This window comes from Citrus sinensis, chromosome 6, assembly GCF_022201045.2.
Source record: "Citrus sinensis cultivar Valencia sweet orange chromosome 6, DVS_A1.0, whole genome shotgun sequence".
Classification (NCBI taxonomy): Eukaryota; Viridiplantae; Streptophyta; class Magnoliopsida; order Sapindales; family Rutaceae; genus Citrus; species Citrus sinensis.
Window position 1 is genome coordinate 25,616,102 of NC_068561.1, and position 11,235 is coordinate 25,627,336.

The following is an 11,235-nucleotide window of genomic DNA, read 5'->3' on the forward strand; positions in this document are numbered from 1 at the left end:
TGTTTCATGCACTGTGTAAAATAACACCGGTATCACACAAATTTTGTCACTATTAAAGCTAAATCTCAAGGATTATTTGTCAACCATATTCTTCCTTAATTGGGCTCACTACTCCATAATTTCTTCCTTTATAATGTGTATACAAAGCACATTATAGACCAATTTTAGCATATTCTATGATCATAGCAATCATTATTCTTAGTTGTTTCTCTTTACACCTCTTTTATACATGTACCAAGAAAACTCTTCATAAATTAACAAATATTCATTTATCAATAAATAAATAATCTTGTTAAAATAATATTTTTTTGAATCCCAACAATATTATTTTAGAGACGTTTTACCGTATGTTTTCTCACTCCTTTCCACCAATTGATGCTTATACAAATATTTACCATAATTTTATAAATTAACCCTGGTTAATAAAAAATTCTAGGTCCCCTATTAAAAGGGATTGTCACCTATGGTGTTTAAAGATTAATTGATGATGGAATCATTAATAGTCATGGTAAGACCCTTTATCATTAACTCTTTCACCTATTTTCAATCTTAGTTTAGTAGATCTTAACACACTACTTGATTTATATTCTATTTAAATGCCAAAAAGGTCATGAGAGAATACTAGAAAGTCATAATTGTCCATTTCATTTTTATTATTTTATTCTCAAAATTTCATATCATATATCCTAAACAAGGAGTCTTAAGAGAATGTTAGTAAACCACCCGGCCAAAGAACCACTCCCTAACAACGGTGAGGGTAGTGGTTCGAACCAAAAAAAGCATGTAGGGGGTTAATTTCATTTTTCAAATTTGAGTTAAGGTAGGTGGCGTTTATTTTTTTGTCTAAAATCTGAATAGACCTGAATTAGTCTGAATTCTGAATAGGTCTGAATGTCTGAATCTGAATAATATGTTTATTTTTTCGTCTGAATCTCATAAAATAAGTATTAAGTTGTTTTTTTTTTCAACCTAAAAAGCTGAAAATATGTACTTTTACATTTGTATCCTTATTAAATTTGAATGTCAAATAAATAATATATTAAATATCACAATATTTTAACATTTATAAGTAAAACTATATTCAAGTGAATATATAATTGTTTTGGAATTTTAATATATAAAATACCATAAATTTCAAATTTTATCGTATATAATATAAGAAATAAAAAATATGGATATTTTTATGTGGGGTAAATCTCTATGGGTGAGTTTTGGGATAGACATGAAAAATAAATTATAAAACAGAGATATTTTTTACATTAGCAAGTAATTGACTTAATTTAGATTTCTCCATTAAGTAAAAAGCCAAAAAAATTAACTTATTTTATTAAGTCAAAATTATCTAAAAAGTCTCATTAAGTTATAAAAACAAACACCTCTAATTAACTTAATTAATTAAGTTAAGTCACTTTAAGTCATTAAGTTAAAAAACAAACGCCACCGTAATCTTCTTTATTTCGAAATTTGAGTGGAATTGACGTTTATCGAATATTAGAGAGAGTAAAAATTTAGGTAGTGCTATACAATATTTAATGTAAACTATTAGTCACACTAATTGTCTGATTGTAAATATCGGTAATAGTCTCATATAATATGAGTTGTAATTTGATTAGTAGTTTCATGTAATTCAAAGAAAAAAAAGAAAAAAATTACTAAAAAGTAATGAATATTCTTGTTACTTCTCGTTTAATTTCTACACATTATCACATTCTCATTATATTGTTTTAATTTTTTTGTTTCTAGTCTTTTTATTCTCATTTTTTTTTCCTTATCCATGTTTTATCGAGATAAGAAATTGAGAAAAAGTATTAGAAAGTAATTGAAATTAAAGTGATGAAATAAGTTATGATATGTGACGACATTTAATAGTTTTTTTTTTTTTTGAATGATCCATCAAATTAATTTTGTATTCACTGGCAACTCGACAAAACCAGATCTGTCATGATGTGAATTTGGCTGCTTTCAGTAACCACAAAGATTAACCGAAGATATTGAAAATTTCCGTAATGATTTGTAATTTTAAAGAAGGAGTAAATTGTTGCAATTTAAGACAAATTAGTACTTTGTATCGAATATCCAAAACATACGGGGAATCTATGTGATTATCAAGAATCTGAACGACGTGTAGCGCACGTGTAACATAGCATCACACATACACATTACACACAACAGCAGAAATAAAAGAACACAAGCTCGGTCAAAACCCTAGAATTCGAAACGAAGAGAGTGACTGCAAAGAAGAAGAAGAAGAAGAAGAAATTTTCTCTAGTTTCACACTCTCTTCTGCCTTCACCGGCATCTATCAAACGACGTACAGTATCTGTCCTTATATTTACAATTTCTTGATTCAATTTATTTGTTGCTATTTTAATTTTTTTTTTGGGAAATAGCGTTTGACTTTACCGTTCATTGATCAGATCTACGTTGCATGTTTCATTTTTACATATCATGTGTAAATTTCTTAACTCTATGATGAAATTATCTATGAGTTGAACTGGAAGATGCCGTTTCTCTATCAGCAACAATTTATTGGAGGATTTTGTCCTTTTTTTTTTTTGGTAAATGCTATTGAATCTTGGGTTTGAATTTTTTTTTAATTACGGGTGAGTCTGTAAAAGTAGAAGCTTGCTTTGGGTAATTGGCTGCATTGCCTGTTTATGTTCAGATTGATGCATTAAGATCGCTTAGCTGTTTGATTTGCCTCCCAAGTGATGGAACGGTTAATTTATAGTTTGTGCAAACAATTTAGAAGATAAATTTTGGTTACACGGTAAGCATTTTCATGTATTGGTCTTTGATTTTGCACAGACATAAACACCAATATTGTCATGGCTGGCCAGAGGAATAGTTATGGAAAACGGAGCCACTCTCAGACAGATTATGCTGACCATGGCCCAAATAAAAGGAGATATACTGGTGATGATAGAGACCAATTTATAATTGGTCCAGAAGATACCGTGTACCGATACTTGTGCCCAATTAGAAAGATTGGGAGCATAATTGGAAGGGGAGGGGAGATTGTCAAGCAGTTAAGAATAGACACTAAATCAAAGATCAGAATCGGTGAGACTGTTCCAGGTTCTGAGGAACGTGTTGTTACTGTCTACAGTGCTAGTGATGAGACTAATGCCTTTGAAGATGGCGACAAATTCGTGTCACCCGCTCAGGATGCACTATTTAAGGTGCACGATAGAGTTATTGCTGAAGAATTGCGAGGTGATGAAGACTCTGATGGAGGTCACCAGGTTACTGCTAAGCTTCTTGTACCATCCGACCAGATTGGATGTGTTATTGGGAAAGGTGGACAGATTGTTCAGAACATTCGTAGTGAAACAGGTGCGCAGATTCGCATTCTTAAGGACGAGCATTTACCTTCTTGTGCTTTGAGGTCAGATGAGCTTGTGCAGGTATTCTGGATGAATTTTATAAATTTCCTATAGTGTTCTGCTATGCCTGGAGATTCTTTGTTAAATTTGTTAATATCTTCTTGGCTTTGGCTTCTGACTGGGTTGCTTGTCATAATGTTATTTTACTTAATATTCTTTTTTCTGGCTGCCAGATATCTGGGGAAGCTTCAGTTGTGAAAAAGGCTCTATGTCAAATTGCATCTCGCCTTCATGATAATCCATCTCGGTCTCAACACTTGCTTGCTTCTGCTATTTCCAACTACCACTCTTCCAGTGGTTCACTTGTGGGTCCAACTGCTGCCGCTCCAATTGTGGGAATAGCTCCATTGATGGGTCCTTATGGAGGATACAAAGGTGATACTGCTGGAGACTGGTCACGTTCTTTATATTCAGCTCCAAGGGATGATTTGTCTTCAAAAGAATTTTCCCTTCGGTTGGTCTGTCCAGTTGCTAATATTGGAGGGGTTATAGGCAAGGGCGGTGCCATAATCAATCAGATAAGACAGGAATCTGGTGCAGCTATAAAAGTTGATAGCTCATCGACCGAAGGAGATGATTGTTTAATAACTGTTTCATCGAAGGAGGTGAATATTTTTTCTTTTGTTGTTTGTTTTTATGCATGGTTAATTATGGAGGGTCTTGGTGTGTATAGTTCTAAACATATTCAAATTTGGGGCCGTTCAGTTTTTTGAGGACACACTATCTGCAACTATAGAAGCAGTCGTTCGGTTGCAACCCAGGTGCAGTGAGAAAATTGAAAGAGATTCAGGGCTTATCTCATTCACAACCCGACTTCTAGTTCCAACCTCTCGTATTGGATGCCTTATTGGTAAAGGAGGATCTATTATAACTGAGATGAGGAGACTGACCAAAGCTAATATTCGCATACTTCCTAAGGAAAACCTCCCAAAAATTGCATCTGAAGATGATGAGATGGTGCAGGTAAAGTCTAAATTAAAGCCTTTACATGTGTATTCTGAAATTTGTCCTGTATATTTAGCTTCTTTTTTATTTCTCCTCCCTTCATCTGATAGAAACATTGTTAATTTCATATGATCAGATATCTGGAGACCTTGATCTTGCCAAGGATGCTCTCATACAAGTAATGACGCGGTTGAGAGCAAATCTTTTCGATAGGGAGGGTGCTGTTTCTACGTTTGTGCCTGTTTTGCCTTACATTCCCGTGTCAGAAAATGGGTCAGATGGCTTAAATTATGAAAGTAGAGATAGCAAAAGGCATGGACGTGGACCTCCTTATGGTGGCTATGGATCAAGTGATTTGGCTGCTGGTGATAGTTATGGAAGCTATGGTAGTTCACAGGTACTTCCTCTTAAAAAAAATTGGTGTACCTTTTTTAAAAATAATTTTTGTACTTGTATTATTATTTGTTAAAATTTTTTTAGGCAAGTTACTTCTGCTGCTTGGTTATTAATTTGTTCTATATTATGATTTATGTTTTGCCCGTCTCATACATTTTGCCATGTGTCCAGCTTGTGTTAAACCCGTCTATTATTTGCTTTATAATAATCTTTCATGTTATCTGCAGCTCGGTGGTACTGGCAGTGCATATGGAAGTTATGGAAGTTATTCTTCAGGACGAAGTGGCTCTGGGTAAGTATTGTTTATTCTTTGTAGTTCTTTCTAATGTGCCTGAGCTTGGTTTAGTTGTTTGTTTTTCCTCTCTCTTTTTGGTTCTTACAACAGATTGCAGTTTACTGATCCCTTGGGGTGAAAGATCGTTCAAGTACTTGGTTGAATGCAAATTTTGGGAGTTATTGTTTGCATGCCATGGATTTTCATCTACTATCACTGAGACATTTTAAGATTTCTCATATATTTGTGGAAGAGGTTATAGTTTGTAGATTGTTTAGGGGGATCATTTAATTATTGTCTCACCCTTATGAAGCCACAATCCTCATATTAGCTTCTCTTATCAGGTTATCCAGTCATGCCCCTGTTTCTCGGCGCAAAAGCTATTACTAGAATTCTGTGCAGTCCATGCAGGTAGATTATGGTTTTCATTTTCTTTTATTTCAATTTCAATTGATATAGTTGGCAACTCCGGTGCATATAGTCTGGTCACATACATATGACAGTTTGATATGATAACCTATCCAACTCCCTCAAAATAGGATTCTGATGTTCGTGTTTTACCTTGTTGCCTTTCCCTTCCCATTAAAACAGCTGAGATCCATGAAGCCTGAAGCCAGCCTACTGCCTCTTTTGATGAAGCCTGCCTAAACCGGAAGACCAGATGAACCAGGGTTGACATTCTCATGGCCCACCCTCTTGCCTGTAATTAGAAGGACTAAATATATGTGGAGGACTTGTTTATTCACTGTTGAATTTGACATCTTTTTGACACCAAATTTACCAAGCTCTACTCATTGTGCTCCCAAGAACCTACATAGCTGGCTGCCTATGTTGCTGCTTTATTTTGCTTTTATTTTCCCTAGTTCACGTTCCTTTAGAAGTACAAAACCGTGACTTCCATCCTCTGGAATTTGTATTAAATGTAGGCTTTGTTTATCTTCAGCTATGTTGTCTTGGTTTTAATAGTTTTATTTTTTTACGGATTTGTTCTTTGACCTTTCCAGTTTCTGTGAAGTAGCGGAATTAACATAACCCACATTACTGGTATTGTTATTTTATTCTTGCATCAATCTAAAAGTAAGAATTATTGAACTGTGGTTGTGAGGTTAGGCTGTGTGAGTTCTAACTTTTCGAATGAAAATCCCTTGCTCTAGAGGCTGAAAATCCCTTGCTAATTAACAGGTTCAATCAAATCAGGAAAGTGCTAGTGTTTTAATTGTGATTGGGTGTAGCCATGGGAGTCAATAGAACCATCAGAAGCAGCATTTCCTCGAAGCATCATGCATTAAGCGTACTACAGGTGTGGACAATGCTCAAATGAGTTTTGATATCATTTAGGCTTTGGTTTTGATGGACACAGAACTGATGAAATTCCATCTTCTAGTTTCTGAATGGCCTATCAGGTTTATGCCCTATAATTTAGTTTTCCCCATGCTACATCTTTGAGTTATTGGCCTTAGTTTATTCCGCTAATTTATATTTTACATCCATTTGAAGAATTGCTAGCTTAGTCACTTTTATTGCTTGCTTTGCTACGATGAACTGAGAGATCTGATATCTCTTACCACTAATGAATTTATTAACTAAAGGAGTTTGTAAATATTAAACTGTTTGAAGAAATAGCTTCGTGGTATTCTCACTTCTGTAGTTTCTGGAGGTTGTCGTATGTATTAAAATGCCTGTGGTTTCGGAGGCCTCAATCGAAAGGTATGCTGTATCATGTATAAGACTTTTTTATGGATGTTTCAGTGGCTTTTGAAGGCGAATCTAAGAATTCCAAGTGGTAGGTTGGCTTCTTCTAACTCCTATCTTATGTGCTTTTAGATCTAGTGGGTGACATTTGCTCATTATGGTATGCAACATTGCAATGGTCTGTTTGGTTACTTCACAACACCATTGCTTTTTATGAACCGTTACAAGATCATGGCACATATTGTTGCTCGGCGTATGATGTGCAAAGTTGCTCACTAGATCATTTTTTTGTTATCCAATAAGCGGCTGATTGTTTGCACTGTTTCTTGTGGGCATATGCTCTGGCAGGTATCCATCTTACGGTGGCAAGTGGTTGTGGGGAAATTCAACTGTATTCACATTGTTTACTTTTGGCATCAATACGATTAGTGTACTTAATTTCGATTGTACAAAAAAGAAAACGTATTTGCATATTGAAAATGAATAAAAACAAAGTTACAAATTGATCAGCTGCCGTGCTCTGTTTCATTTTTGTATGTTTGAATTGAGGCGGAACACTTGCATGGTTTGCCGGCTTGTATGATAATGCATTTTTCAATCATCCCAATTCCCACAGCACACTTTCCACGGACTTTTTGTTTAAGATAAGTCATTCTTTGATGAAAGTTTATAATATCTTTTTTAGTTTTGTGAAAAAACATTATTAATAAACCATATATTTATTAAACATAATACAAAGGGGATCCATACTTTCTAATAAAAAATGAACCGTTAATTAATTTTGGGTTGTGCATAGAGTCCAATTGAAGAAAAAAGAAAGGTCTTAACAGAGGAAACAATTGAAGGGGGCTCATGCACGATTCAAACTTGGCAAGATGCACAAATTATTGATGTGACCAAAAAGGAGTAAAGAGCAGTGCTAGCGTCAGTCGCTCCAGAAACAATTGAAGGGGGCTCATGCACGATTCAAACTTGGCAAGATGCACAAATTATTGATGTGACCAAAAAGCAGTAAAGAGCAGGGCTAGCATCAGTCGCCTTGGGAGCGACTGACGCAGTCGCTGCTTCTAAGGGGGGACAAGTGTCCCTTGTCTTTTTTATACTTTATTAAATACTTTTGTTATACAATCATCTTTTATATATTTATTTAATCTTTTTCTTAAGAAAACAAAAAACATATAGAGTCATTACTATACATTAAATTTATTAAACAAATTGTACAAGTAAAAATAATTTTTTACTCTAAGTCACTAAATTACTTAACAAAAATATTGATATTTATAATATAAAAAAATTATTTGAATATACTAAATTAATTATACGAAATAGTTTGAATATCTAAAATCAAAATTTAAGTTCAAAATAAGTTAAATTCACTCCACTGATAATTAAGAGGACATTTATCTCAAATTATTTGTAAATATCATAATAAAAGAGGGGTTAAAATAAGAATTGAAAAATAATAATAGTGCATTAGTGTTTCATTTTAAATCTTATCTCAGAAAAATAAAATTTGAAGTGAAAAAAATTATGTAAAGTTGTTATTGTCATGTTAAACAAATGTTGCAGTCGATTTAAATTCTTAAATAAATATTATTTTTTCAAAAAAATTGAAAGAAATCATAATATAATAATTAAGCATAAAAAATAAAGATTATTGTCAGGATAAAAGACTTTTTTCATTATAATTGTATGGGTAAAAATAAAATTATAACCGTTACAAGGACTATAATTGATAATCCGTGCTACAAGTAAAAACTAAAACAATAACTAAAGCATTTAATAAAGTACAAAAAAGACAAGGGACACTTGTCCCCCTTAGAAGCAGCGACTGCGTCAGTCGCTCCCAAAGGCGACTGACGCTAGCACTGCTCAAGGAGTAAATTGAGTCAACTAACCCAACACCCTTAGACAAGTAGCACTGCTTTTGGACAGACACCTCCTTTACTACTAGTAAAAACGGTTGCAGTGTCTCTTAAATGATTCTGCAGCCATCCAGATCATCTTTAACTGATCAAGATCGATCTCTAGGCTTAATTTATTTTGTTACAGAGGAGCTTGGGTGATAGAGACAGATCTTCAAGCTCAATAAATCTTGGTGTTAGGACCCATGCAAAGTCACATCTTTAACCATTGAACTTTCCGTGTAACTCAGCTCTCTCAGCTAATTTGTTGAACGAAGACAGTCACAGCATAGACTGCTCTAAAGCTGCCCTATTTGAGCTTTTAAAGCTATCATAACCTCATTAATAGCTTTTGGTGACACAGTATGCGAAGTCCTTTTATAAACAACTCTTGCTTCAACCCAACCTCATTTGTTTACTCACTGCCATGAAAGTGTTTCTATCCAATCAGCTTCTTGCTTGTTCTTGTGTTAAAAAAAATAAAGATGGGTGTGTTCCCTTTTGCTTATTTCAAGTAGAGAATGTTGTCTTTCTCATTTGGGAAATTCTGTTCCATATCTTTGAGTTTATGGCAGTGTAGTCTCTATTTGATTGGTTGGGTTGTTTCGAATGTCCGTTACTTCTGTTAATGAGTCTTTTGTCACAAAGTGAGCATTTTTCCTTTTTAAAAAAAATTTTACGGTATTTTTCATCTAAGGTCTTGCATGTGGGAATGAGGGTATGTGGTGCAGCCAAGGATGACTTGCCGGCAACATTGGCATGTTGATCACTTCATTTTTGCTTCATTAGATATGACACCACTACATAAATGTGTTAACTAGTTCATCGGCAAGTCATCTCTGGCTACAATACTGCCTCCTTCTCTCATGCTGGATATCAGATGATAATCGCGATATAATGATGATGGTGATGTAGTTATGATGTTTTCGTTTTCGGTGAGTAAGCAATACAACCACAAAAATCTTGGTAAACATTTTACTAACATCTTTGAGGATTTTCGTTTTTTGTTTTTTTCTTCTTATGCTAGTGGGACAGTTTCTTTGGCCTAACGCACTGCAGTTTTTGTTCAGGTTTTTATACTTGTAGGTGGAATTCTGATCAATTAATGTTCATATTATAGTAGTATCCATGTTCTAAATATGGCAAAGTTTCAGGCCCTATGGATTAGGGCTTGTGATCATTAGGGATGCTTTCTTTGGTATCATTTGTATCATAAGCTTTTATGCGTAATCCGTGCATTCCGTTCCATGTATGATATATCTTTGTATAAAGCATCGAACACGGTTTCCTCAAGGCACTTAGCTTAGGAATCATATATTTACATGTTGAATTAATTAAACTTCAGCTATAACATGATCAATATCCATGTATATCTAAAAGGAAATATTAATAGTAATGATATGATGAAATTCAAGTTTGTTTAATTCATAGATTCAGCATTATGCATCCGAGAGGTGTACAATATGTGCAATTTTCTCTCTAAGCAAAGTTGTTCAAGGAAAACAAAGTATTTAAGATGAGAAATAGTATACAAGAGGATATGTGATTAATCCATAATTTTAAAACTATTTACGAAATTGCACCACATGTATAATTGTTACTTTATATGGTGAGCGATATTGCTCGTTGAATTATTTTAGCTAAATGGATTGAAAATAACATACTTAAGATGGTAAATAACTAAACAACTAAATTTCAGAAACAACACCTCAAGATCTATAATCACTTTAAATGATAAAATATATATTATTCTCTCATTCTAAAAGGAAGGAAGGAAGGAAAAAAAAAAAAAAAAAGGAGAAGAAGAGATGCTTAACATGTCAAAGCATTGCCAAACATACATAGAAATTGAAATGTTAAGAAAAGAATCAACATAAGAAATCAAGATCTTAAGCAAAGTCAAACGCGATATAAGAACCAAGCTAGCTAGAGAGATATGAACCCTTCTCTGACAAGAAGCCCAAACACGAGAACAAGGAGGCCAACAGCGATGCATTGAGTTGAAGAGATGAGAGTCTGTGAATATGCAGACAAAGTGATTACTGCACCAACCAGACCAATCAAAAGGGAGCTCAAGTTTTGATTCATTGTGTTTGTGTTGTGGTGCTAAGTGGCTTCTAGTCTTCTTCGTCCCCTTGCCTCCCTTGGTGAGTCTGATTGTTTCGATTTAAACAACGATGAAAGCTGGTTACGGCCTTTTCAGAACAATCTGAAGCCAATTTCTAGTCTTGAAAGTCAACTCTTCAAGAGGGAGGAAGAGGCTGATTAGATGAGAGCTAGCCGACATTTGTAATTGATCCAATATTTATTTTTTCTATTTTAGTTATTTTTATTACATATCATGATACATTGACATTGAGAATATTTTAGTGAAATTTGAGACAATAATTTATTTTATGTTTCTTAGTAGCTCCACTTGCGCCACTGAAATAATAATATCTATATCCTTGCATTTTGCCTCAATACCAAAAAAAAATAAAAAATAAAAACCTTGCATTTTGGTACATCACAGGCAAGCATAATTTTGCCCCCCTTTTTTTTTTCTTCCTCGTAGATCCCTGCATTCATTCGCAACGAGCATAGTCTAAAAGTGTGCTATAAGAAAAGCCACTCCAAATAATGGTTAGGTTAAACATCA

The 11,235-nt window shown here is 34.0% G+C and overlaps 2 protein-coding genes and 1 non-coding gene across 13 annotated transcripts; 2 read left to right on the plus strand and 1 right to left on the minus strand.

The window, feature by feature from the left end:
* Positions 1-2,144: 2,144 nt before the first annotated feature.
* Positions 2,145-7,202, plus strand: LOC102619226 (KH domain-containing protein HEN4). 11 transcript variants are annotated; one of them, XR_008055818.1, is made up of 11 exons: positions 2,145-2,311; positions 2,809-3,407; positions 3,560-3,991; positions 4,092-4,349; positions 4,468-4,728; positions 4,955-5,019; positions 5,346-5,412; positions 5,593-6,045; positions 6,184-6,301; positions 6,650-6,784; positions 7,042-7,202. XR_008055818.1 is itself a non-coding variant. In XM_006482558.4 (8 exons), exons 2-7 carry the CDS (start codon positions 2,829-2,831, stop codon positions 5,389-5,391), a joined length of 1,641 nt encoding a protein of 546 aa, XP_006482621.1. In that variant the 5' UTR covers positions 2,145-2,311; positions 2,809-2,828; the 3' UTR covers positions 5,392-5,412; positions 6,184-7,202. The 11 variants fall into 11 exon arrangements, 3 of the variants coding, with proteins under 3 accessions (XP_006482621.1, XP_006482620.1, XP_006482622.1); XR_008055816.1 differs by having other exon boundaries at positions 6,184-6,784; XR_008055817.1 differs by having other exon boundaries at positions 6,650-7,202.
* Positions 7,203-9,292: 2,090 nt separating this feature from the next.
* On the plus strand, positions 9,293-9,474 carry MIR169K (microRNA MIR169k). Its single transcript, NR_161512.1, has one exon. It is a non-coding gene; the product is annotated as a microRNA MIR169k (primary transcript).
* Positions 9,475-9,998: 524 nt separating this feature from the next.
* LOC102620178 (uncharacterized) lies at positions 9,999-10,911 on the minus strand. Its single transcript, XM_006482560.3, has one exon. It carries the CDS (start codon positions 10,683-10,685, stop codon positions 10,524-10,526), a length of 162 nt encoding a protein of 53 aa, XP_006482623.1. The 5' UTR covers positions 10,686-10,911; the 3' UTR covers positions 9,999-10,523.
* Positions 10,912-11,235: the final 324 nt, after the last annotated feature.